We start from the raw sequence: 23,131 nt of genomic DNA on the forward strand, positions 1-23,131 counted from the left end.
AAGCAATACAGATGCCTCTCCTTAGAGCTGCAGCTCCTCAAAGTACTTGTGAAATGTACTAACCCCCACAGTTTACATGTTGAAGTGGTGGTGAAATGATCAAAGCTGCGGTTGGAAAATAAGCACATTCTATGAGCCCCTCACTGCTCTAAAGGCAGTAAGCTCTTGGAGGTCACCTTGCTTCCAGTTAAGCACGAAGAAACCTTTCCCGTTTTGTGTAAATTATTTTGGCTAGGTAATTAGTGCTGACACTTTTCCTCAAGAGAGAAAAAATCCCCGTGTATTCTTGAACCTCAAAGCAAGTGGTTTTCCATCACAGAAAATGACTGAGGTCTTTGATTTGTTGATCATGTCTTGCTATTTTATCAAAATGTGATGTAGGGAAGCTGACTGTATGGCTTGGATACCATGGGTTTTAAAGCTCCACTGTTTTTTTCCTTAACCAGGTGTTCTTTGTAATCACTGCTTGCTGTAATAACTGGCCATGATAAAATTATGCCCTAGATGGATTTTTGCTCATTATCATTTTTTTCCACATTCAAGTGCTATGAGTTAAAAAACAACAACAACAACTATAAGCTCATGTCCCAAAGGGGCAAACCAGCTGTTTACTTTTCCTAAGAGAAGCACAGGTCTGTCCTTCTAGGCTTCTGAATTTGCATTTCTTAGCCCACATTCCTTAAATTGTGAACAATATTTTTAACTTAGTCTAGGTAGGCATTATGTTTGTAGATACAGAAGTTTCCAAGTACCAGAGCCAAGGAAAATGGCTTTTGGCAAGTCATTTCCTTAAGGTACATTTTTTTCCCCCTGGAGCATAAAGGAAAGAAAGCAGGTAGGACAACAAAAAGACAGAAACCACTTATCCCAAAGAAATGCCCTGGATTGTAAACTCAAGGAAACTAAACTCCAAATTATGGGAGTTTCATCATTACTTGTTTTAAAACCAAAGCTAAAGTTGAGTTGAAAAGGGAGACTCAGATAAAGGTGTCTACACATGGGGTGGTCTTTGACCTGTGTGAGGGGCTAATGCTCTGACAGATATTGTTTGATAATGAACGAGAAGGAAATAAATATATTTAAATCATAGACGTTAAGCCTGGGGACTCCTCTCAAAATTTCTGCCAGTTGCTCCCATGGAAACAGCTCATAGATTCAGTAACGGGACAGATGATGCAGACTATTCAGCTCCTCATCCTTTCCTTTGCTGTTTTTCATTATTCTTTGAGCCATTTGGAACAGTTCTTTATTATAGAGAAAGACTATATAAATGAATGGGCTATGATTACATTTTAATCCATTCCACTCAATTTCTCAAACATTTCCTGAGCAGCAGGTATATGCGAATAGAAATAAGAATAGTTTCCTCCCTATTGCTTGTGTGTGATGACAAAAGATGACGTGGCTACTATGTGCACCAATCATTTCTAATCTAAATCCATATTTATCCTACTACATCCCCGCCATTTTTTCTTTCCCTGTTTTGTTAGGTGATCGCCCTTCGATCAAGCCAGTCCCAGTGATTTCCTTCTGCTTGCCAGTATGGATTTGGGCACTGGCAGGTGTTGCAATACTAGGGATTGGGAAGGGCGGGAGGCCTACTGGGAGGAAGCAGTGAAGATATTTCTCTATTATTAAAAAGATACTTGCTGAAGAGTCACTGCTGTGCTCTGCCTTTCATGCTCCCATGGAAGTAGTGATGCTAGCGGTTGTCGCAGTCATTTTGTGACAATGAGGCAAGCCAGCCAAAGAGCAAAGTGACCCACTGATTATGGCTGAAAGATAGAAAGTCATGAATTGATGAGTCCTGGAACTAGCCTCTCTGTGGGCTCCTTGGAAAGTAATATAACCAGTTTCTTTATTATTTAAGCCACTTTGGGTTTGTTTTCCATAACTTGCAGTCAAAGCAACTTAACAGTGGATAAAGACTCTGCCGTAAGATGTGTTTTCCTACCAGCCTTGTCATGTAATACCAGGTATGCCTAAGAAAGGCATCTCTAGAAATGTCAAATTTCTATGTTGGGTGGGATCTAAGATAAGAAGGGTCAGTAGAGAGAGATCAGATTACAAAGAATTATAAAACTGTTAGTAAAGTCCTTTAAAATAAATGTTGCTAAATTCTCAGTTACCAAAGGAGAGAGTAATAATAAAGCTAAAAATCAACCCCGTTGGAGACTAAAGAAACCCATTTAATACATAACCTACATTCCTATAAACTGCATGGTGGCATGAGTTGTTGAAGCAACTCATAAAAATACTAATTTTTCTTTCTTGTTTAGTGCCCCCTAAGGGGATTTATTACCCACTTTGTAAACATATTTGGTCACATATAATATCAACACTTAAAACATCTGAAAGTTATGAAGATTGATCATTAACAATGATTATTGCAAAATAAAGATAGTGAGGAAATTGAAATGACTAGGATGGTATAGTTGATCAACTTCATGCATAATAATAAATTACTATAGTAAATTAATATTAATCTCTTAAATCAGAGGTCAGCAAGCTTTTTCTGTAAAAGTCCAGATAGTAAATACTTTCTGCTTCATAGGCCATACAGTCTCTGTCAAAACCCTCCATTCTGCTGTTGTAGCACTAAAGCAGCCTCAGGCGATATAGAAACAAATGGCAGTGGCTGTGTTTTAACAAAACTTTATTTACAAAAACAGGTGGCAGGCTGATTTGGCCTCTGGGTCATAGTTTGCCCACTCCTATCTTAAGTGAAGACCTTGAAGTACTTTTCTAGAGCTGTTTGTGAAAAAATTTTATAAACACCCAATAACGGAATTTTTAAATAATCTTGAGGGCTTGATTTCAAGTTATCTAGAAAGCCTGATTGGTTTAAAAAGCTACTTGCTAAACGCTCCCTGACTTCAAGCTCAACTACAAAGCCACAGTAATCAAGACAATTTGGTACTGGCACAAGAATAGACCCACAGACCAGGGGAACAGAATAGAGAGTCTAGATATAAACTCAAGCATATACAGTCAATTAATATATGATAAAGGAGCCATGGATATACAATGGGGTAATGACAGCCTCTTCAACAGCTGGTGTTGGCAAAACCGGACAGCTACATGCAAGAGAATGAAACTGGATCACTGTCTAACCCCATACACAAAAGTAAACTCAAAATGTATCAAAGACCTGAATGTAAGTCATGAAACCACAAAACTCTTAGAAAAAAATATAGGCAAAAATCTCTTGGACATAAACATGAGCAACTTCTTTATGAACATATCTCCCTGGGCAAGGGAAACAAAAGCAAAAATGAACAAGTGGGACTATATCAAACTAAAAAGCTTCTGTACAGCAATGGACACCATCAGCAGAACGAAAAGGCATCCTACAGTATGGGAGAATATATTTGTAAATGACTTATCCATTAATGGTTAACATCCAAAATATATAAGGAGCTTACATACCTCAACACCCAAAAAACAAATAACCTGATTAAAAAATGGGCAGAGGAGTGGAACAGACACTTCTCCAAAGAAGAAATTCAGATGGCCAACAGGCACATGAAAAGATGCTCCACATCGTTAATCATCAGAGAAATGCAAATTAAACCACAATGAGATATCACCTCACACCAGTTAGGATGGCCAGCATCCAAAAGACAAACAACAACAAATGTTGGCGAGGATGTGGAGAAAGGGGAACCCTTCTGCACTGCTGGTGGGAATGTAAACTAGTTCAACCATTGTGGAAAGCAGTATGGAGGTTCCTCAAAAAACTAAAAATAGAAATACCATTTGACCCAGGAATTCCACTCCTAGGAATTTACCCAAAGAATACAAGATCCCAGATTCAAAAAGATATGTGCACCCCTATGTTTATTGAAGCACTATTTACAGTAACCAAGATATGGAAGCAACCTAAGTATCCATCCCTTTTTTTGCTTAAACTTCTCTTCCTCAATGAAAAAAAAAGATTACAATGTTTTACTGGATTTGGTTGCTTATTCTTTACATTTTAAGAAAGACAATAAGAATGCAGCAGCCCAGTTTGAAAAAGACAGATGCACCCCTATGTTTATTTCAGCACTATTTACAATAGCCAAGAAATGGAAGCAACCTAAGTGTCCATCAGTAGATGAATGGATAAAGAAGATGTGGTACATAGACACAATGGAATATTATTCAGCCATAAGAAGAAAACAAATCCTACCATTTGCAACAACATGGATGGAGCTAGAGGGTATTATGCTCAGTGAAATAAGCAATGCAGAGAAAAGTATCAAATGATTTCCCTCATCTGTGGAATAAAAGAACAAAGAAAAAACTGAAGGAACAAAACAGCAGCAGAATCACAGAACCCAAGAATGGACTAACAGTTATCAAGGGGAAAGGGACCTGGGAGGGTGGGTAGGAAGGGAGGGATAAGGGTGAAAATGGGGCATTACGATTTGCACACATAATGGAGTGGGGGACACGGGAAAGGCAGTACAGCACAGAAGACAAGTAATGATTCTATAGCATCTTACTACGCTGATGGACAGTGACTGTAATGGGGTATGTGGGGGGGGCTTGATAGTGGAGGGAGTCTAGTAACCATAATGTTCAAGTAACTGTACATTAATGATATAAAAAAAACTACTTGGTATTTAATTTCAATTAATACTTATTTGCCTTTGTTTCGCCCTTTGAGAAACAAAGAGAGAAGCAAAAATGGAAGCGCCTGTTCATACTTCAAGGGTGGAACATTCTTTGTAATTGTCAAATTTACTTTTGGGCCATGGTCCCAACAGAAAGAAGAGTACAGTCTTAAAATCTATGAAAGGTGCCAGAATATTTCAGAAACTGCAGTGACAAAAGTTTTGCTCAAGATGCCAAAGCCTTGTGCAATAGTAGCTGCTGCTCCAACAAAGATATATCAGTATGACCAGTAGGCACAAGACCTTGGATAGAAAACTATATTGTCTGAGAACATAAAGGAAGTATTTGTGAATATGAAGGCACAAAGCATACGGCCTAAGGAACCACATACTCCGGTACTGGCCTGCCTTCTCGGCACCGGCACAGAATCCTACAGCAGCACACACTTGAGAACCTGACGTAGTAAGAGCCCTAGCGCACAGGGGAGAGCATCCAAGGAGAGAATTACAAAGGGGCCTGCAGAGAAACCTCTGTCGTTCCTGGCTTTTCCTGGAATAGGTAGATGGAGCAGCTTCTCTCTATCAGGGTCACCAAAGGTGACTTGGAGAAATGATATCCACTGCTCTATATTTTAATACAATTTCTGTATTTGTGTTTTCTCTACCAACTGCATAGGAAATCCTTGGGATGCGGACTACTTTTGACATGACACTGTAGCCCCCATTATAGGCTTCTACGTCTTCAGAACCCAAAGCCCTACGTACCTATAACTGGAGGCAGCACCGGAAGCCTCCAGCTGGCATTCCACAGTCAGGGTGTAGACAGAGATCCTGGGCCAGGGGTCTAGCCTAGGTTCATTTCTGTGGCCCTATGGAAACAATGCCTCATGCACCTCACAAAGCCCTAAGAGCCACAGCAAAGAACAACTGGAAGTTTTCCAGGCTGACGTTTTTGTTCTTTCCTTCTTGATTACCTCTTCCCCATTCCATCTGTCTTCCAAGACTGTTGTGCAAACCGTGGGTCATAACCTATTAGTGAATCATGAAACTGTGGTGGGTCATGACAAGTGTATTTTAGAAAATGATATAGAATCCAACAGAAGACGATAGGCAAGAACATTACAGAGAATATCAATGTGTATCTCTGATAAAAATAAGCATCGTTTGGTTCATGTGTTTCCTGGACTGAGAGGTAAAGTGTATTTCTCACTGGTGATTGTGGACACATTTGAAACCCACTGCTCCAAGACAAATCAACTTAAATCTGTGGTGCCTTCTTAGCACAGGCTGCAAAAAAATAGATTTCTTTTTTTACATGGAATAATATTCGAAATGGCTTTCATAGGGACATTCATAGGCAACAGGGGCCTTGGGAATTTTTTTTTCCAACAAAGGAGTAAATTCTGTGTTTGAAGAGAACTGGTGGTTTTAACTGTGGTGGGCAGGATTGGGGAGAAGTCCTGAGCTGAGGCGAGCAGGTGGGGGGTCCATGGCTACAGTTAAGGTAAGACATAATGATGGAGTAATCTAGGGTTAAGGACTGATACAAGACAAAGTGATATGGTACTGATGATAAAACAGTTACGGAAGGATTGACATTGTTTCAAAATCACTACTGGGGATCCTGGGGAAAATAAGAGAAAGGTGATTGATGCCCTTAGGGAAGAATGAAGGAAGGAGCTTCATTTTAAAGGAGGCAGGCATGTATGCATACACACACTGACTCGCTTCTCCAAGATCTGCTGCGGGCTGGTGGACTCGTGGGCTGTACAGTTGGCGTTGCAGATTCAAACACAAATAAGGAAGAGCCTTGCCCTGGGGGAAGTCACAATCCTCTAGGACTATCACAGGAAATGTGATGGTGGACACACAAAAGATACAGCTAGCCCTGCAGCTCACCCAACAGACACATCTGTTCAGGGGCTCTAAGCCCAGTCGTCTGACATTATTCTTTGATCACCGAATTTGGTGTTTGCTTCCTATCAGTACTTATACCTACAGTGGAGTTTGTGGATTTTACCTCAGGTTTCAGCTTCATTTTCACTTACAAAAGGCTTTGACTAACAGTTCTAGTCAAGCTAGTCAACTCTTCACCTGGAAATTGCCAGCAAGAAGAACATAGAGACAGGAGAGTTAAATTTTCTGCCCTGGGTTGTTACATAAACACCCGAGCTAGATTTCCTTGCCCACCTTGTTTTTCCAGTCAGCATTTAAATCATGAGCCAAAGATAGCTGCAGTGGTAGTCTACCAAGAATAGCATTTTCTTGATTTCACTGAGTTGTTTACTTGGCTTTTACATTGCCTGAGGGACAATGGGGAGGGAGCACTTTCTAAGGAAGCCATATCATTGAGCAATTGGGAGGCGTCAGGGTGCTCTTTTATTAGACCCTTGTCCACATTTTCTGAAACCATTGGCTATTCCTCGTTCTATGATACTGTTTTCAAAATACATAAACAAAGCCTGTGTCAATTATGATACCAGAAATTAATGAGAGAGGGAAAAACAAGAGCCCTAAAGAAAACATGGAAATGCATGTTTCTCTTGAGGAACTATTCAGCTTCAAATTTTGGTTTACAATGTAAGGAGGTGAAGTCACATCGCCTACACTAACCTGATTTACTGATGTGACAGAATTAGTCACTGCCTTTCATTTTACCTTAGACCAAAGGTCAGCAAATGTTTCGTGTAAAGGGCCAGATAGTGAACAGTTGAGACGGTGAACTTACGGGCTGCCACAGCTACTCTACTCCGCCGCTGCTGCGTGAAGCAGCCACAGACAATATGTGAATGAATGAGCACGGCTGTGTTCCAGCTCGACTTAATTTACAAAAACAGATGGAGAGCTGGGTTTAGGGAGCAGGCCAGTTCATAATCCCTGCCTTAGACCAGTTGTATTAAAATGCTATCCAAATAATATTAATTGAGCCTAACACACTAGCTGACATATAAACAGTACTCTGTTAGCATGTTTTGAACAAGTGAAAAATTCATGCAGGCCGTTAGGTGCTGCTTAATTTTTCGATCATTCTTTCCGCTTGTTGCCTGGTTCTGCTATTAAGCATTGGGCCATTTATAGACTAGAAAGACTGATCCAAGAGCAGCCTTTGATGAGGCAGAAACATCCCATGGTTGCCTCGATGGGGCAGCTTCAGGCTCACAGGGAAAACTCTACTGGTAAATGTGATCCTTCCCAATAAAAGGCTGCCTGATTTCTACCGTAAAAGATTTCTCTGTGTTCTCTATAGCATCCTCAAAAGTCCCTTTTCAAAATAGCCTAAGTTAAGAAGGGGTAGCAAATTAGCTCATCAGTCATCTCATAAGATTTATGAAAATCTTACTTGCTTTCAGTTTGTGTGACTCCTGTTTGAATGGATCTAGGGGACGGAGGAGCCACAGATGCAAGAAGCCTCTGTCGCCCAACAGCTTCGTGGAGCAGCCCATTCTCTTGACCCCCATGGCCAACCTGTACTGGATGGTGTCTCAGTAAGAAGGAAACTTTTATAACGCTGGGGCACTGAGTGCTGAACCCACCTCAAATAATACAAGTATTTATCTGTGAGATATATTCTTTGAAGTAGAACCGTTGGGCTAAAAGTTAGATACTGGCAAATTGCCTTGAAGTTGCTGCAACCACTAGACTCCTACCAACAGTATCCGAGTGTCGGTTTTCCCATAAAGTTTATCATCCGACTTTTGGAGCGATTCCAATCTAAGAGAAAAAAAATCTTCTCGGTGTTTAGCTTGAGATTTCTTTCATGAATTTCAGGGTGAGTCTCTTTCCAAATATTATAAACCATTTGTATTTATTTTTCTGTGAGCCACCTATAATTGTCTACATTTTATTTATTTTTCTTTCTCATAATAACTTGTAATAAAGCTTTATAAAGTAGGGAAGTTAGCCTTTCGTTTGTCAAATGTGATATAAATTTCTATTTGTTTGTTTACCACACAGATGATTCCATTTTTTTTCTGAATGCAGTGAAATGTGTCACTTTCTTTATGTTTTCTGGGTAGTGCCTTCCCCAATGTAAACATTTATAAATAGCCAGCCATGTTTTGGTGCATTTATGATTTCATTTTTTAAATCTTCAAATCTTTTCTCCACATCAATTTATTTGGATTTAAGGAATAAGGTCAGAATCCAGCCTTTACCCCTCAGTGATTGTCTCATTGTTGCAAATATTAATCTATCATTCCTCCTGACAAGAAATGTAATAGTTATAAGTTCTTATATTTAATTTAGTTCGTTTCTGAACTCTACTGTCTGCCACTGATCCACAAAGCAGTACAATACTCTTTTAATTGCTTTCGTTTTGTGACATTTCAATAAATAGATAGGGATGCTCTCCATTTGACCTCCTCTTTAGATTTTCCCCTGCCTACTCTCACATAATTATTTGCCCAGGTGATATTCCAATCAATTTAGTGATATTACAAAAATAAGTTCTGTTGCTCTGGTTTTTGGAATTACATTGAGTTTATAGGTCATTAATGCTGTAATTGACATCTTTATATTATTGATTCTCCTTATTCAAGGGAAATATCCCCTTGGACACTGTGTTGGTCTACTATCACTGCTGTAACTGATGGCCACAAACTCAGTGGCTTAAAAAATTCAAATTTACTGTCTGACATTTTTGGAGATCAGAATTCTGAAATGGGTCTCACTGGGCTAAAATCAAAGTGTCAGCACAGTTGCAGTCCTTTCTAGAGGCTATATGGAGAATCTGTTTCTTTGTCTCTTCCAGCTTCTAGAGGCTGCCTGCATCCCTTGGCTTGTGGCCCCTTCCTCTGTCTTCAAAGCCAGCAACATTGCATCTGTCTCTCTGACCACACCTGGGAGTTTCTCTGCTTTTAAGTATCCATGTGAATAGTTTGGGCCCCCTTAGATAATCCGGAATAATCTCCCTCTCTCAAGGACCTTAAAGGATAGTGTCTGGAAAGTTCCTTGTGGAGTGTGAGGTAACATTCACAGATTCCAGGAACTAGGACATGGCCATCCTTGGGGGGCCATTATTCTGCCTACCACGGACACACTCTCAACTGCCATGTCCCTCTGAACCAGTAAATCCCAGCTCTAGTGAGAGGACAGTGGGGTTAACCAGGCCTGGGGAATTTTAAGTGCTAAAAGGTTTATGTTGCTTTAGCAGTGGTTAGCTGTCAAGATGTTTATTTTGCCATGTAAATTGCCAGCTACTAACTGCAAATCTTCAAATGGACCTTCTGGACTGCCCTGCAGTCCTGCAACACTGCTGGCCTGCTGACTTCTCTCTCTCTTACTCCTCTCCTCTTTCCTCAGACCTCCAGGACCTTTTTGCCATCCTCACTCTTAGCAGGTGAAATGGCTTCATATTTTGCTGAGAGCAGACAACCAAGCGCAGTGAAATTCCACAGGCTCTCCTACCATCTTCTAATCTAACAGCATCTGTACCCAGATGACCGACCGCCGTCCACCTCTTACTATAGGTCAAGAGGAGGCTGAGCTCACTACTTGTGCTCCAGATCCCCTCCTTGCTGTCCACACCAGGCAATCTCCCCAGTAATTCCCCAACCCGCCAGTCCTTAATTCTCCCCTCTCCCCAGTGAATCCCAGCAGCTGACAAATATGTTTGGAGTATCACTCATCTGTGCCTCGGAAGTACCAGCGTATTAGAGGGAGAGGGTTCTCCAAGCAGATGCCTGGGAGTAAATCCCGACAATCACCCTGAAGTGACCCAGGACAGAAATGTGAGCTTGAGAACATTCCCATTTTTCTTATACCTACTATCTCATTTAGGTTTGGTACCATTTCTTTAGACTGCAGGCCCAGTATTTATTTTCCTAGTGAATTATTCACACAGTGAATGTGACCCCATTTGGAAGCTCCGCTTGGGGGTTTGCATGAAACCAAGGGGCCAGCTTAAGAACACAGCTGCCATCGTGGTGGTGGTTGGCACTGGCAGATATCGGCTGCCAACAGCCATCGGCCAGAACAGCAGCTTCAGAACTCCCAGGTGATACCTATTTTTTACTACCTAGCCAAACAGTTCTTTCTCTCCTCCACGAGAAATTACTTGTAAACCCTTAATTCCCATTTTGATCGAAAACATCAAAACAACTCTTATAGCCCAAATATCTTCAAACATCTTGATAGAGCACATCTTTCCCTGAATGTGCTACAAACCATGTAGTCTTAGAAAATAAGCAATGGAGACAAAATGTCTAGCAGACAACTTTTATGAAACTGTTTGGTAGAGGTTATTTATTTAGTGGGCTCTTTAAAAAGTAGGAACAAAGAGAAAAATCAAATTAGCTGGATCTAAAAAGAAAGTACAAAGCGTATTTGTTTCCTGATATCTTATCTGATATGTGTCCAATCCAGGTTTTACATAACTTTTAGAGTAATCATTCACTACAAATCGGGTTTGCCAACAGCATTTCTATTTTTTTTAAGGACCTGAAGAAACATCTGTGCTAGTGAAAGGGAGACAGGACTCTCGGCTCACTTGGGTCACCTTGGGAGTTAACAGGGAGGGGAGGGGCAGGCAGGCCCCATTTCCAGTCCACAACCCAACTGACCCAGGGTGGGGTGGGACGAGTCTGTTCTGGGGAGAAGCAGCAACTGGCCTGACGGTGATTAATACCCATGGCTCATTAATTGCCCAAGTGCTTTCCTTCTTACCTGGGTGGGGGGCCCTGTGTGCTAGATTAGCATGAGAAGGCATAACGGGGGTAGGGAGGTCCTCTGCGGAGGATCTGGCTGGGGTAGTGCTGGCATGCAGAGCATGACAAGGAAGCTGAAGGACCGAGGCTTAGGCAGTGAAACGTGCTGGTCTCGTCAGCCCATTGGCCTCCTCTACCCCTCTCTTCTCCTGGACCCTTTCATGACCTCCAGCAGCATCCCAGATTCCAGCTTCAGGAATAAAAGTGGCCCTAGGAGTCACCATTCCATGAAAAACTCCATGTGGTCAGTGTTTCTGTGCTACTCTTTCTATCAACAAAACTGAGCCTCCTACCGCAAAGGTGAATTGCTCTAGCTCCCACGCGGTGGAGGTAATGGGACATTCCTCAAATACTGGTCTTCAGGCTCCCAAGCTGTGCCCTTTCCACTGGCCACAGCTCAGACAGGAAACTAGCACCGCCGGCGCTGTCGCTGACGGCGTGTGAGCTGGTCGGTGTGTTTACCACAGTCGCTCAACTTCTGGGCTCAGGCACTTGGCACCTGACAGTGCTTGCTGTGGGGATTGTCCTGTACATTGTGCGACACTTAGGAATGTCCCTGGCTTCCACCGTATGTCAGCTGCATCCTTGCCCCAAGCTGTGACAACTAAAGCAGCAACCAGACCTTGCCAGACTTCACCTGGGGATGGGGGCAGAACAATCCCTGGTTGAGAAGAACCACTTATCTATGTGTGTATGTGCATATATGGTGTGAATTATTTCAAAAATCAATATTCTTGAAGCACCTCCTCATTCCCCTGACAAAGGAAAACAAAGTAGAAGTGCATAGACACTGAAACCCTCCAAGGCGATCTAGCACTGGGGTGCTTGCTCGCCCTCCCCTACTGTCCTTTACGTTCAGGCACAGCAGCCAGTGTCGCCTTTTATGGCAAGTTTACTCTATTTGTGTAATGTCATCGTTTTCCATTGCCCCTCCAGTGACTTTGATGATACACACAATACAAATTATAAAGTGTCCCTATGGAAGATAAATATCAAGAAACAGATTTTTACAGATTAAGGGACTTCAAATAAATGCCTCTCATCTTTCCCAGAATCAGGATCTGTGCACAAACATCAGAGAGCCAGGCCTGCACGACTCCAGTGTCATGGTAGTGAGCCTCAATCTAGACATGCCAGGAGACACACTAGATAAAAGTGAGTCAACACCGATATGATCCCTGACTCTGGGTTTGCAAACGGTCAGATGACAAGGCTGACAGATGTGTTAAAACATTCTTTTCAACTGGTTATTTTGAAATCATGTTGAGATAGACGTGGTTTTTCTTCTAACCCTTTAAGTTGCCCATTCTGAAACTTTAACTGGTTGCTCTGAAGCCACATAGACTGTTCAGATACCATGTTTTTTTTCTCTTATGCCCAACTTGACCTTCCCTTTAAACATATTAGTTGACACGTAAACTGTGCCACTTGAATATGTCTTCCTACATGGACACTAATGGCAGCCAGCCACCAAGAAGCGGCGTTTCCTTCCGGTGTGTCAGGTGTGAGATGAGTGTTCAGCCTGCGGCTCTGGCGCAGCAGCTGTCTGGCCCGCAGCACTCCCCAGGGGACGGCAGGGAGGGCCTTACCTTTGGGAATGGCGATCTGACAGCTCAGCTCACAGTCCTGCTGCAACTGATAAAAAGCCACTTCCTGCAGCCGGGCTCGCTCCAGCTCCGAGAGACTCTGGATGGGGACTGACCTCAGCCGCACGCTGCGGCCTGACATGCTGTTCCAGGTGAAATCGCCCTGTAGACCAAGGGGAACACACTGAGTTACACAGTTCTGCACCTCACAAACCCCTCCTCTCTCAGCCAGTAGGAAAGTCAAGCAGACTTCATCTTTGTGCTTCAAAACTGCCTCTCAACCACTAAAATTAAATCCACTGTTAGTTAACTGGGGATTTTCTCAGTTCGTTGCAAACACCAAAATCTCGGGAATCTGCTGGGCCACCTGATCCCACACCATGTGGATGGATGCTTCAAGGGTCCTACTTCCTCTCTTTTATGGGGACACTCAGGAACTTCTTGGGCTTGTAGCAGAAAGAGCTGCTGCTAATTGCCATCATGCACAGGAGCTATAGGAGGGTGAATGTGTATTGACAGCCAACCACGTACCAGCGACTGCGCCAAGGGCTTTTTAGTTATTGCTCCCAACAACCTTATGAAGTTTTGACCCTATCTTATGTAATATTTAATATTATCATAACATTATATAATATAATCTCATATATTTATAATATATAACATATTATAATATATAATACACACTTATAGTACATTAAATTAATATTAAAGTAATATATACTATATGTAAATAGAATAGAATAGAACATAGATGAAATTGAGGCTTGGGGAGGTTATGTAATTTCCCCCAAATCATAAAACTTACAAGATTTGAACTCAGCCAGGACACATGCTAAAAAACCTGTGCTTTTAAACTCTATGTTAATTGTAACCGCCAAGTTTTCTATGTGCTATTTTGATCACAATAAGTACAGAGATATGGTCAATGAGAACTACAAGTATTTATAGAGACATCTGATGCAAAAATACGGCACATCAAAGAAGCAAAGATTCCCACAATCTTGAGTGCATGTGTGTGCATGCACATGTCCACAGAGAGTGAATGTACCCTCCATGCAGACAGTGAAAAAGTGGTGGCCTAAGAAACAATACTTCACAATCCTTGGAAACCTAACGTCCCCTCACTGAGGAGGACTTCCTATGAGTCACAGGCACCAGCTAGGGCACACCAGCTCTGAGGAGGTACCTATGGTTTCCTCCACAATCGAAAAAAGTCCCAGGCGTTGGCATAGTGCTGGCCGCCGGAGGCACAGCCAGCGGTTCGTTGTGGATGTGTGGGAGACTTCTGGGATCCCCTAACACTTCACCATCCTCCTCACTCACCTTAAAGAGAAGGAATAACTGGCCCTAGCAACTATTAAGACACGTCTGTTCCCTACTGGTAGCAAATTCCTGCCTAGAACATTCTTTACAAAGAGTGACTGACACTATGTTAATTCTTTGATATTTTTTCTTTTTTATATGGGATTTCATTTGTTTATTTGTTTGTTCAACAAATGGAGATATACTCTAATAGGGGCAGAAAATGAGCCAGGTGAGTAAAGGGTACGTGTGCAAGGTAGGGAGGGAACCGCAAGCGGGGCAGGGGTTGGCAGTGAGGGCAGAGGGCAGGGTTTACAGCTTCCCACAGAGCGGCCAGGAAAGCCTCACAGAGAAGGCCACGTTCCAGCCAGGGCTAAACAAAGTGAGTGCTTTCTGTTTGCCTTCGCGCGTATGAACGGTCATCCAGCCGGTAACGATAAAGACTAACAGGAACCCAGGGAGGGGCACAGGGAGGTGATGTGGGGACAGGCCTTGGTGGGGAACCAGTGAGCAAATCTAGGCAAAATGTGTAGGCTTTAGTCACACTTGGTGAGCTGAAGAAAATTCTTCCAGGTCCAGTGCATTTTGGATTTCTTTCTTTTCGTTTCCTGGTATAACTGGACTAAGCAGAAGTTTAGACAGGAGTTGGGGACTCAGGCCTTGAGAGTACCCCTCACTCACACCTTTTAAGATTAGGGCACCACAAGGTACACTATCGGTGAATTGCTTTTTTTCCTCCCCAGATGGGAAGTTCCGGATGAGTTGGTGACTTTTGAATATGAAGTTAGGTATGTAAGGGAGCCAACCGCTATTTGAGGTGTCAAAATGGAATGACATACGTACCTTTAGAAGCATTCCAAAGCAGGTTACTTCCAGTGAGATTAATTATCTAGAGCAGGGGTTGGCTAGCTTTTTCAGGTCGTGTGGTCTCTGTCAAAATTACTCAAATCTGCCTCTGTGGCATGAAAGGAGCCGAAGATAGTTCATAAATGAATGCGAGCGGCTGCGTGTCAACAAAACTTCATTTACAAAAACAGGTGGGAGGCTGGGTTTGGCTAGCGGGCAATGGTTTGCCAACCTCTGAACCATAGCTTATGATTGAAATAAACCAACCCCTAAAAGATATAAATTATTTTATTTTTATTTATATAAGATATCCTCTTGGTTAATTAATTCAAACAAAATTTAGTGTGCACCTACTACATGCTAAGAATCACACTAGGTTTACAATGATCAAAATAACAACAGAGACCTTTTGGTGATAACCTTTCACAGGAAGAACAACATGCAATCCATAAAATACAGAGCTTGTGATACTAGAAATAAGTACCCAATGCAATGGGTGCCTACAAGAACAGGCTTTGACCTCTGACTGGGGAATCACGGGAGGCTTTGTAGAGATGGCAGGGTTTCAATGGAGACTTAAAAGCTGAATAAAAGAAGTGTTTGCCCAGGGGAAATGCAACATTGGAAAAAATATTGGGTGCCAAGGAAAGTGATTTGAGAGAACAGGCTTATTTTGGGAAGTAACAAGGTTGGAAGGAGGGAGACAGCTGGAGGCGGAGCCATGCAACAGTCGGGCCAGATCCCGGAGGCTCTCTCCACATTGCAAAGTAGACTGGATTTTACTCAGGAGGTGATGGATAGGCATTAAGGAACCCCGAGTGAGAGAGGAACAAGACCAGATTTGCATACGGGAAAGATTACTGGAAACAAACTTCTCAAGGAACCCAGGGAGGCAGCAAGTCACAGATCTAGAGATCAGAAAAGACGCTGGGCTCGGGATGATGCTGATTCAAATTTGAACAGGCAGGGAGATACTCAGAACCACATAGATGTTTGGGGACAAACTGGATGCAGTGGAGGGTCAGGAAGGAGTAATCTAGGATGACTCTTAGGTTTCTAGCTTGAGCAACTGGGAGGATGGGACACTAGTCAGGAAGATGAGTGAGAGCAGGAGGAAATCAGGTTCGGTTGGGGGGAGAAGGAAGATGTCAAGTTTTGACATTTTGAAAGTGGTATTCCTATTTTATCTTTTAAAATTAAATAAATAAATAAAATACATTCCCCATTCTGGCAAAAGAGAACTTGGCCAGTTTACATCATTCCTGAGCCTTCATTTTCTTCTTCCAACCAAAACAGTTCCAATGCAAGCAAGTAATAGTTGCTGAAACTGTCCCCAAACAGCTACAGTTAACACAATCAAAAGTGAAGTGCAATGCTTTAATTTTCTCTTAGTCCATCATATACCCAAGCCTGAAATTCTTAACTTCTTACATTTTTTAACTTCTTGGTTAAGTTTGGAATTATTAGCCAAAAGAGAGAAAAGCTTGGTCTACTTGGAATATCTTGAATTGACGGAGATCTTTTCTCCCAAGACTTGTAGCAGTTGACGGCTCAGCCGAAGGCTGCAGCCAAATCCCACAAAGAGAGAAGAGTGTGGCACTTTCCTGAAAGCAGGGCAGCTGTACTGCTCAGACCTTGGGAGAGTCATTTCAAAAAGGAGGTAATAGTATTTCTAGAGCCAAGTGGTTCTTAAAACCATCCTCACTCAGAATTTAAACCTTTCCTCTTAGCCACCACGATAATCTGGTGGTTACAAGCTTGAGAGATGCCCTTGAGCCCGCACATCGCTCTGCAGAGGTAGAGAGAAGTATAGTATGTAGTTGCTGGATAAAAGGTGTGTGGTGGGCAGACTAATACCCCCTGCCCCAAAGATGGCCATGTCCTAATCGCTACAACCTGTGAATATGCTACCTTACCTAGCAAAAGGAACTCTCTGGATGTGATTAAGTTAAGGGATCATGAGGTAGGGAGATTATTCTGAATTATCCACATGAGTCCAACCTAACCAGAGACCTTACACGAGGTAGGCAGGGGTGGCAGAGTCAGACAAGGCACTGAGACAACAGAGGCAGAAGGGGGGGGTGTGTGATAGAGGGAGAGAGGGGGACAGAAAGAGAGAGAGAGATTGAAGATGGTAGACTACTAGCTTTAAAGACAGAAGGAGCCATGAGCCACGAAATGCAGGCAGCTTCTAAAAGCTGAGAAAGGCAAGGCACAGATTCTCCTCCAGAGCTTCCAGAAGGAATGCAGCCTTTGATTTTAGCCCAGTGAGACCCATGTCAGACTTCCGGAGCAGCAGGATATACACTTTGTGATGCTTTAGTTGAGTTCATGGTAGGTGGATGCATCAGCAATGGGAAACGAACACAGAAGGAGTAGGAAGGAACAGTAGAAGAGGAGATGGCGGGGTGGACGGGACTGAGCTCAGATGAGGGTACACTCCCAGACGCTTAAGAGAGTAGGTCTTCACCTCCCATCAGAGTCTTATCTCCCTTCTTTCTGGTGCGGAAGTGCTGCTTCGTGCTACAGGTGCCATTACCAATGATTTGAGCCCGAGAGGTTCCAAGGTTGGATTTCTGAAAGCACTTTTCCCATAAAATAGAATTGTAGACAGTTATATATAGTAAATATTTTAGGCTGTGGGTCAAATGGTCTCTGTTCGAACTATTCAGCTCTGCCAGTGTAGCACAAGAGCAGCCGTAAACCACACGGCAATGGAAGTTCCAGTAAAGCTTTACTCAGGGACACTCAAATTCAAAGCTCATATAATTTTCAAGTCACAAAATATTATTCTTTGGATTTTCTTCAAACCACTTACACATGTAAAAGTCATTCTTAGCTTACAGGTCATACAGAACAGCCACCAGACTTATAGCAAACTGGCTATAACTTGCCAATCCCTGATAATAAAGAAACTAGGGCTATTTTGTACCCTATTCATATTTATTTGGCATCTACTATTATTTGTCAAGGCCCAGTCCTAGGACCCTGCATCATGAGCTATGCACATCTAGGGGCTTTGTCAGTCTAGGGGTGAAATGAATCAGGTACACCGTGAGTTCAATAAGAAATTGCAAACTCACCAACCCATATAATATTGTATCTATGGAGGAAATGTCTTATGGATTTGAATAAACTGCTAAGAAATAGTCTTTTGAAGCAGAGGCTGTTGATGAGCTGAAAAATGCCAGTATACAAGGGCAGAAAATAAATGTAATTATATCGGAGCTGAGGAATAGTGAATCCCTGACACCCACACTCATCCATCAGACCTCTTATGAGCAGGAAGGCATGAACACGAAGGTCAACGTCAGCTTGTGACCCTTACGACAGGGGCCATGAAGTAATAAAAGCCCCTCCAGAATAGTGCCAAAGCCCACCAGCCAGCCTAGGATGTGTTCCTGGCCATTCCTCAGCTCTCAAAGGCACAGTTCCAGGCCAGCATTTTTCTTTGGTGAATATTTATCTCATAAATGGATGACTCATTTTAAAGCTCTCTGGATCTAGTCTTTTGAGTGGTCGCCACAGGAGGCTTTTTTTTAAAACTGAAAATGGACAATTTCAAATTTGTTTCATTTTCATAAATATAAGTGAAGTTGAAACTGCCCTAATGTTCCTGGATAGACAAAAGGCCTTGATGCTTGTAAAAATGTCCTTCTGTTTTGGGAGAGCATTAATAAAGGGCAACACTATGATACAAAAGGGTATAGCACAGTGGTTCTTTGGAGGTGATTTTGCCCCCCAGGGGACATGTGGCAATGTTTGGAAACATTTTTGGCCATCATGACCCTGGGGAGGGGTTTGCTACTGGCATTAAGTGGGCAGAGGTCAAGGCTCTGCTTGAGATCCTACAATACACAGGTTTTGTTACTCATCAAAGGCATGCACTACATATTCTTATGATGTATATTACACATGTATTATTCTGTACATTATATAAACAACATCACAGAAGTAATTTAAAACTAGCCTTAAGCACAAATACCACAGCCGAATTTAAAAGAGCAAACAAAGTCTCAATACGATAGATTCTTGGTTAACTGGAGAACAACTCACCAAAAGCATTAGCTGAAGATATTTCCTTGCCGCCAGCAGTATATGTCTCCACAGTTAGAAAGAAGAAGCCAAAGACAAACTGAAAGACCAACAACCTAATATCTGATTTATTCTGGAAAGTCATTCTTTGGAGCTAAATTGCATGTTTACAAACAGACTTGATTTTCCCATGAAATAAAAATGATGGAAATAATGCTGGTTTTGGTCTATGCCACAATTGTTTTCCTATGTCCTTGGGACTGGTCTCTAATTGCAGCGCCTCTTTAACCTCATCCAACTGTAAACCTTCCAAGGCCGAGGCAGCCAGTAAGGAGTGATGCAGGGCTGCTCAGAATATGGTCTGCAGACCTAGGGCAGCAGAATTAGCTGGGCCGCTGATTCTTGTTAAATAGGTGGGTCTCCATGCTCTAAGGCAGATTGAAGGAATTCAGGTCACAAGGAATGGGACTCAAGCACCTTCCTCATACACTAAGCATCCCCAAATGTTTTTTATTTTTGCACAATAAACGTTGAGAGCCACTGGTAGGGGGGTGGAGACTTAGGTTCAAAGGGATATGAACTCTTGGGCAAGATTCAGAACATCGCTGAGCCACAGGTTCCTCATCAACCAGGTGGAGCAAAGGACCAGGCTTCTTCTCAGGTCCGTAGTGAGCGTATGAGATGACACAAGTAAATTTCTTGGTGAGTGCTTATGAGCACCCAGGAAGCCCTCGGTTGGTGGTAATTCAAGTTATAAGCAATATTAATCATCATTACTCTAAATCTGCATCCCCTTTTTAAACCTGGAAGTTTTAGCAACACCAAAAACTCTTAAGAAATGTGTTGATTTCATGAATAAATGGTTCCACTATGTGTAAGACACCTTTTCCAGGTGTGTACAAGCCAGCCAGCTGGACTGTGGTTCCATATGGTAAGAAGCGGAAGAAAAGACCAGATCAGTAAGTTAAGGCCTGAAAAATGGCATGCCATTGAGATAAACCATGCCAGGGGCTGAATTTGTTCTAAGTGTTTTCTACTAAGGCCAGCTGTCATTTGTACAGCCAACGTTCCCAGATAATCACAATGTGTTACTGAAGCATGGCATAAGTTTAAATACCAGGCTCACAACCAACATTTCTGAAAAGGGCTGCCTAGTTCTTTATAACTCCAAAACAAACATCACCAACGACAAGGAACTCCCTTCTTCATGAGCTTCCGGGCAAAGCTAAGGGTATTTGCGTAGCTGCCACACCCCAGTTTGGCCTCTTAAAAGATGTTATTCCTTTATGAACTCAACCAGGCTATATTTGCTCATTCTTCTTTTCTTGATCCTTTAGCCACTCCTTCTCAATAGGTTTTTAAGAAGATTTAATAAGTCTACTATATGGTACATAACTTTTATGTTGTATTTATTACAGTCTGGTTTTTTAAATCAGGAAAAAAGAAAATTCTAAACAGTTAGTATGCATGGTGGTCCATTTTGACCTTTTGCCTTAGGATGTTAGCTATTTACTGCTACACAAGGAGTGTCAAAAACGTCATAGTAGCATGATGGAAAACCCCACCTCACTCATTCCACAAATACATAGTGAGCACCTTCTAAAGGTCAGGCACTGTTCTAGGGCCTGAGGATTCATTGGGGAATGAAACAAAGAGCCCTGTCCTCAAGGAGCTTCCAGGCTAGTGAGTGGAGGAAACTGATAAGAAACAAACAAAATAAATGAGTAAATTACATAGGGAGAGAAGGTTGAGCAGGGTGAAGGGGAATCAGGAGGGCGGTGAGGGTTTCCAGGGCAACTTTGCTGAGAATGTGATCTTTGAGTCAACCCTTATGGAAGTGAGGTAATGAGCCAGGCAGACCTCAGGAGTTAGCACAAGGGTGGTTGCAGTAGTGGCTAAAGACAAGGTCTGGGAAGCCGGGATTGTGTGGGTTTGAATCCCAGTTCTGCCACTTCGCAGCTGTGTGGCTTTAAGTGTGCTGTTTCCTCTCCCCATGCTTTAATTTCCTGCTCTTTGGAATGGGGAGGATGACTAGCCAGGATTTGGCAAACTATGGCCTATGAATCAAATCCTGACTAATGATTGTTTTTGTAAATAAAGTTTTATTGGAACACAGCCACACTCATTCACTTAAATATTGTCTGGCTGCTTTTACACTACAAGGGTGGAGTTGAGTAGCTATAACAGATTGTCTGGCCTACAAAGCTGGAAATATTTATTATCTCTACAGTAGAAGTTTGTTGATTCCTAGACTAGACTAAAAGTCAAGGCACATCTAGAATTAGGATTTGTCTTTGGGATCAACATTTTCCTCCTCTCCTAAGATTATGTTTCTCTGGGCAGCATCGCAAAGAGACTGGGAAGAAATCACACAACATAGTACGAACTGGGGATATTGGAAAATATGTAAATACGAGGGTGAAATAAAGTGGTTATCTGTTCAGCTAGATATTGATAAGCCAAAGAAGTAGAAATGAGCATTGTCAAACCATGGCTGTGTTAACACTATTCTAAGACAAATCTCACTCACATCTTGCTTCCAGTGGGAGGAACCTTTCTAATGGCTAGCACAGAGGGAATACAGCCACATACTTGAAGTCCCCAAAGGCAAAACCTGTCAGACCAAAAAGCCATTACATTTCTGTGCATCCTTGGTTGAATTGTGGACTCGTCTATTAGTTACCAATTTAATTCTGAGTTCTAAGCTTCACTTGAATCTTAGATGGGGAAGAGGTAAAACAGCCTGCACAGATCACAGGGTTGTGGAAGACAGGAACACGTGCAAGAACTAGAAACTTCTCAGTCATGGGGCCAGCAGCTGATGGTTTTGCTTGTCTCTATAATTAAATTTACTTCACTGAAATCGGTAGAGTAGCCCTCTGGAGATGGATTGAACCTTGAAAATACTGCTAGATGGTTCACTCTCTCCTAGTTGCTGTTCTAAACCCTTTATTTATATGAACTCATTTAACTCTTACAACTCTTAAGAACTATGTCACCATTATTATCTCCATATTTCAGATGAGGGAACTCAGGCATGGGTCTCCAGTCACATGTCAAAATGACACACCTTATCAGTGGCAGAGTTGGGATTTGAAGCCAGATTGCAGGGTCCAGAATCGAGATCCATAACCACTGTATATATTTCACTGCTTCTCATGATAACTCAATTCAAGCCTCTACCTTTACAAAGGAGCAAAGCAAGGTCCAAAAAGTTAGGGAACTCCCACAGTAGCAGAGAGGGATCTGAGAAATGAGTCACATTCTACCTGTTTCTACCACTGAGTCTTTTCATGATGAGATACGCCATGATATTAAGGCAAGCCAGACAGTATTTAAAAATCCAAAAGGTTAAGGTTTTCCTCTTGTGTAAAACAGAGCACATTAGATTTATTATTAGCCTTATCTAATATCCAAGTGGTTCTCCTAAGCCCATATTTATCATAGCCACACAAGTAAAATGTTGCACCAAGTTCAAAAAGTCCAGCGGGAAAGAGAAGCTACTTTACCCTTTCAGACTTCAAAACAGCCTGTGCCCAATTTTTGGCAGAAATCAGCCCAATTATGCTGTTTCATTTCATCCCAGCTCATTTCTCCCTGCTCTCGTCTGCTCATTTCAAGCTGCTCCAACATTATCAATCAATCTAAAAATAACGTTCTCATAAATCTCTATTGGCACAGAGAGCACTTAGCTGTCACACATCTCAGATGCTGATCCATCCATGTTTCTTCCCAAATCACAAGATAGATGTGGAAGAACCACCACATTTTATCACAGTGATCTTCTTGAACAGAAGTGTAAGTACAGATACAGATATCGCTTACCCATGAATTATATTCGGCCGTGTCTTTGCTGTCCTCTCTAACTTAACTGTGCTAAGCTTGGAGTAGGAGCTTGAGTCTGTTTGAAAAAAAACCAATTTTTTTTGCTGAAAATTGCATCCTGAAATAGCAGATTTACATCGAGTGTCTAAGAAACCGACCAGCTGGCATAGCTGTGACTCCCACAGTAGCTTTTGTTTTCAGTAACCTCCGCTACTGTGAATCTTGGGACCAA

At 42.2% G+C, this 23,131-nt stretch overlaps 1 protein-coding gene across 7 annotated transcripts in view; it reads right to left on the minus strand.

Moving 5' to 3' along the window:
- The window catches only part of ARHGAP6 (Rho GTPase activating protein 6), a 432,000-nt gene that overhangs the window by 61,000 nt on the left and 347,869 nt on the right, over positions 1-23,131 (minus strand). For 6 of the 7 annotated variants that reach the window (XM_037013443.2, XM_037013442.2, XM_073228024.1 and 3 more), the window contains one exon: positions 12,895-13,054. In XM_037013443.2, the coding sequence (XP_036869338.1) occupies positions 12,895-13,054 (160 nt within the window). Of the gene's footprint in view, positions 1-12,894; positions 13,055-22,899; positions 23,009-23,131 lie in introns of those variants that run through there. The other variant, XM_017676185.3, reaches the window with a different exon arrangement.

This window comes from Manis javanica, chromosome X (genome assembly GCF_040802235.1).
Source record: "Manis javanica isolate MJ-LG chromosome X, MJ_LKY, whole genome shotgun sequence".
NCBI lineage: Eukaryota > Metazoa > Chordata > Mammalia > Pholidota > Manidae > Manis > Manis javanica.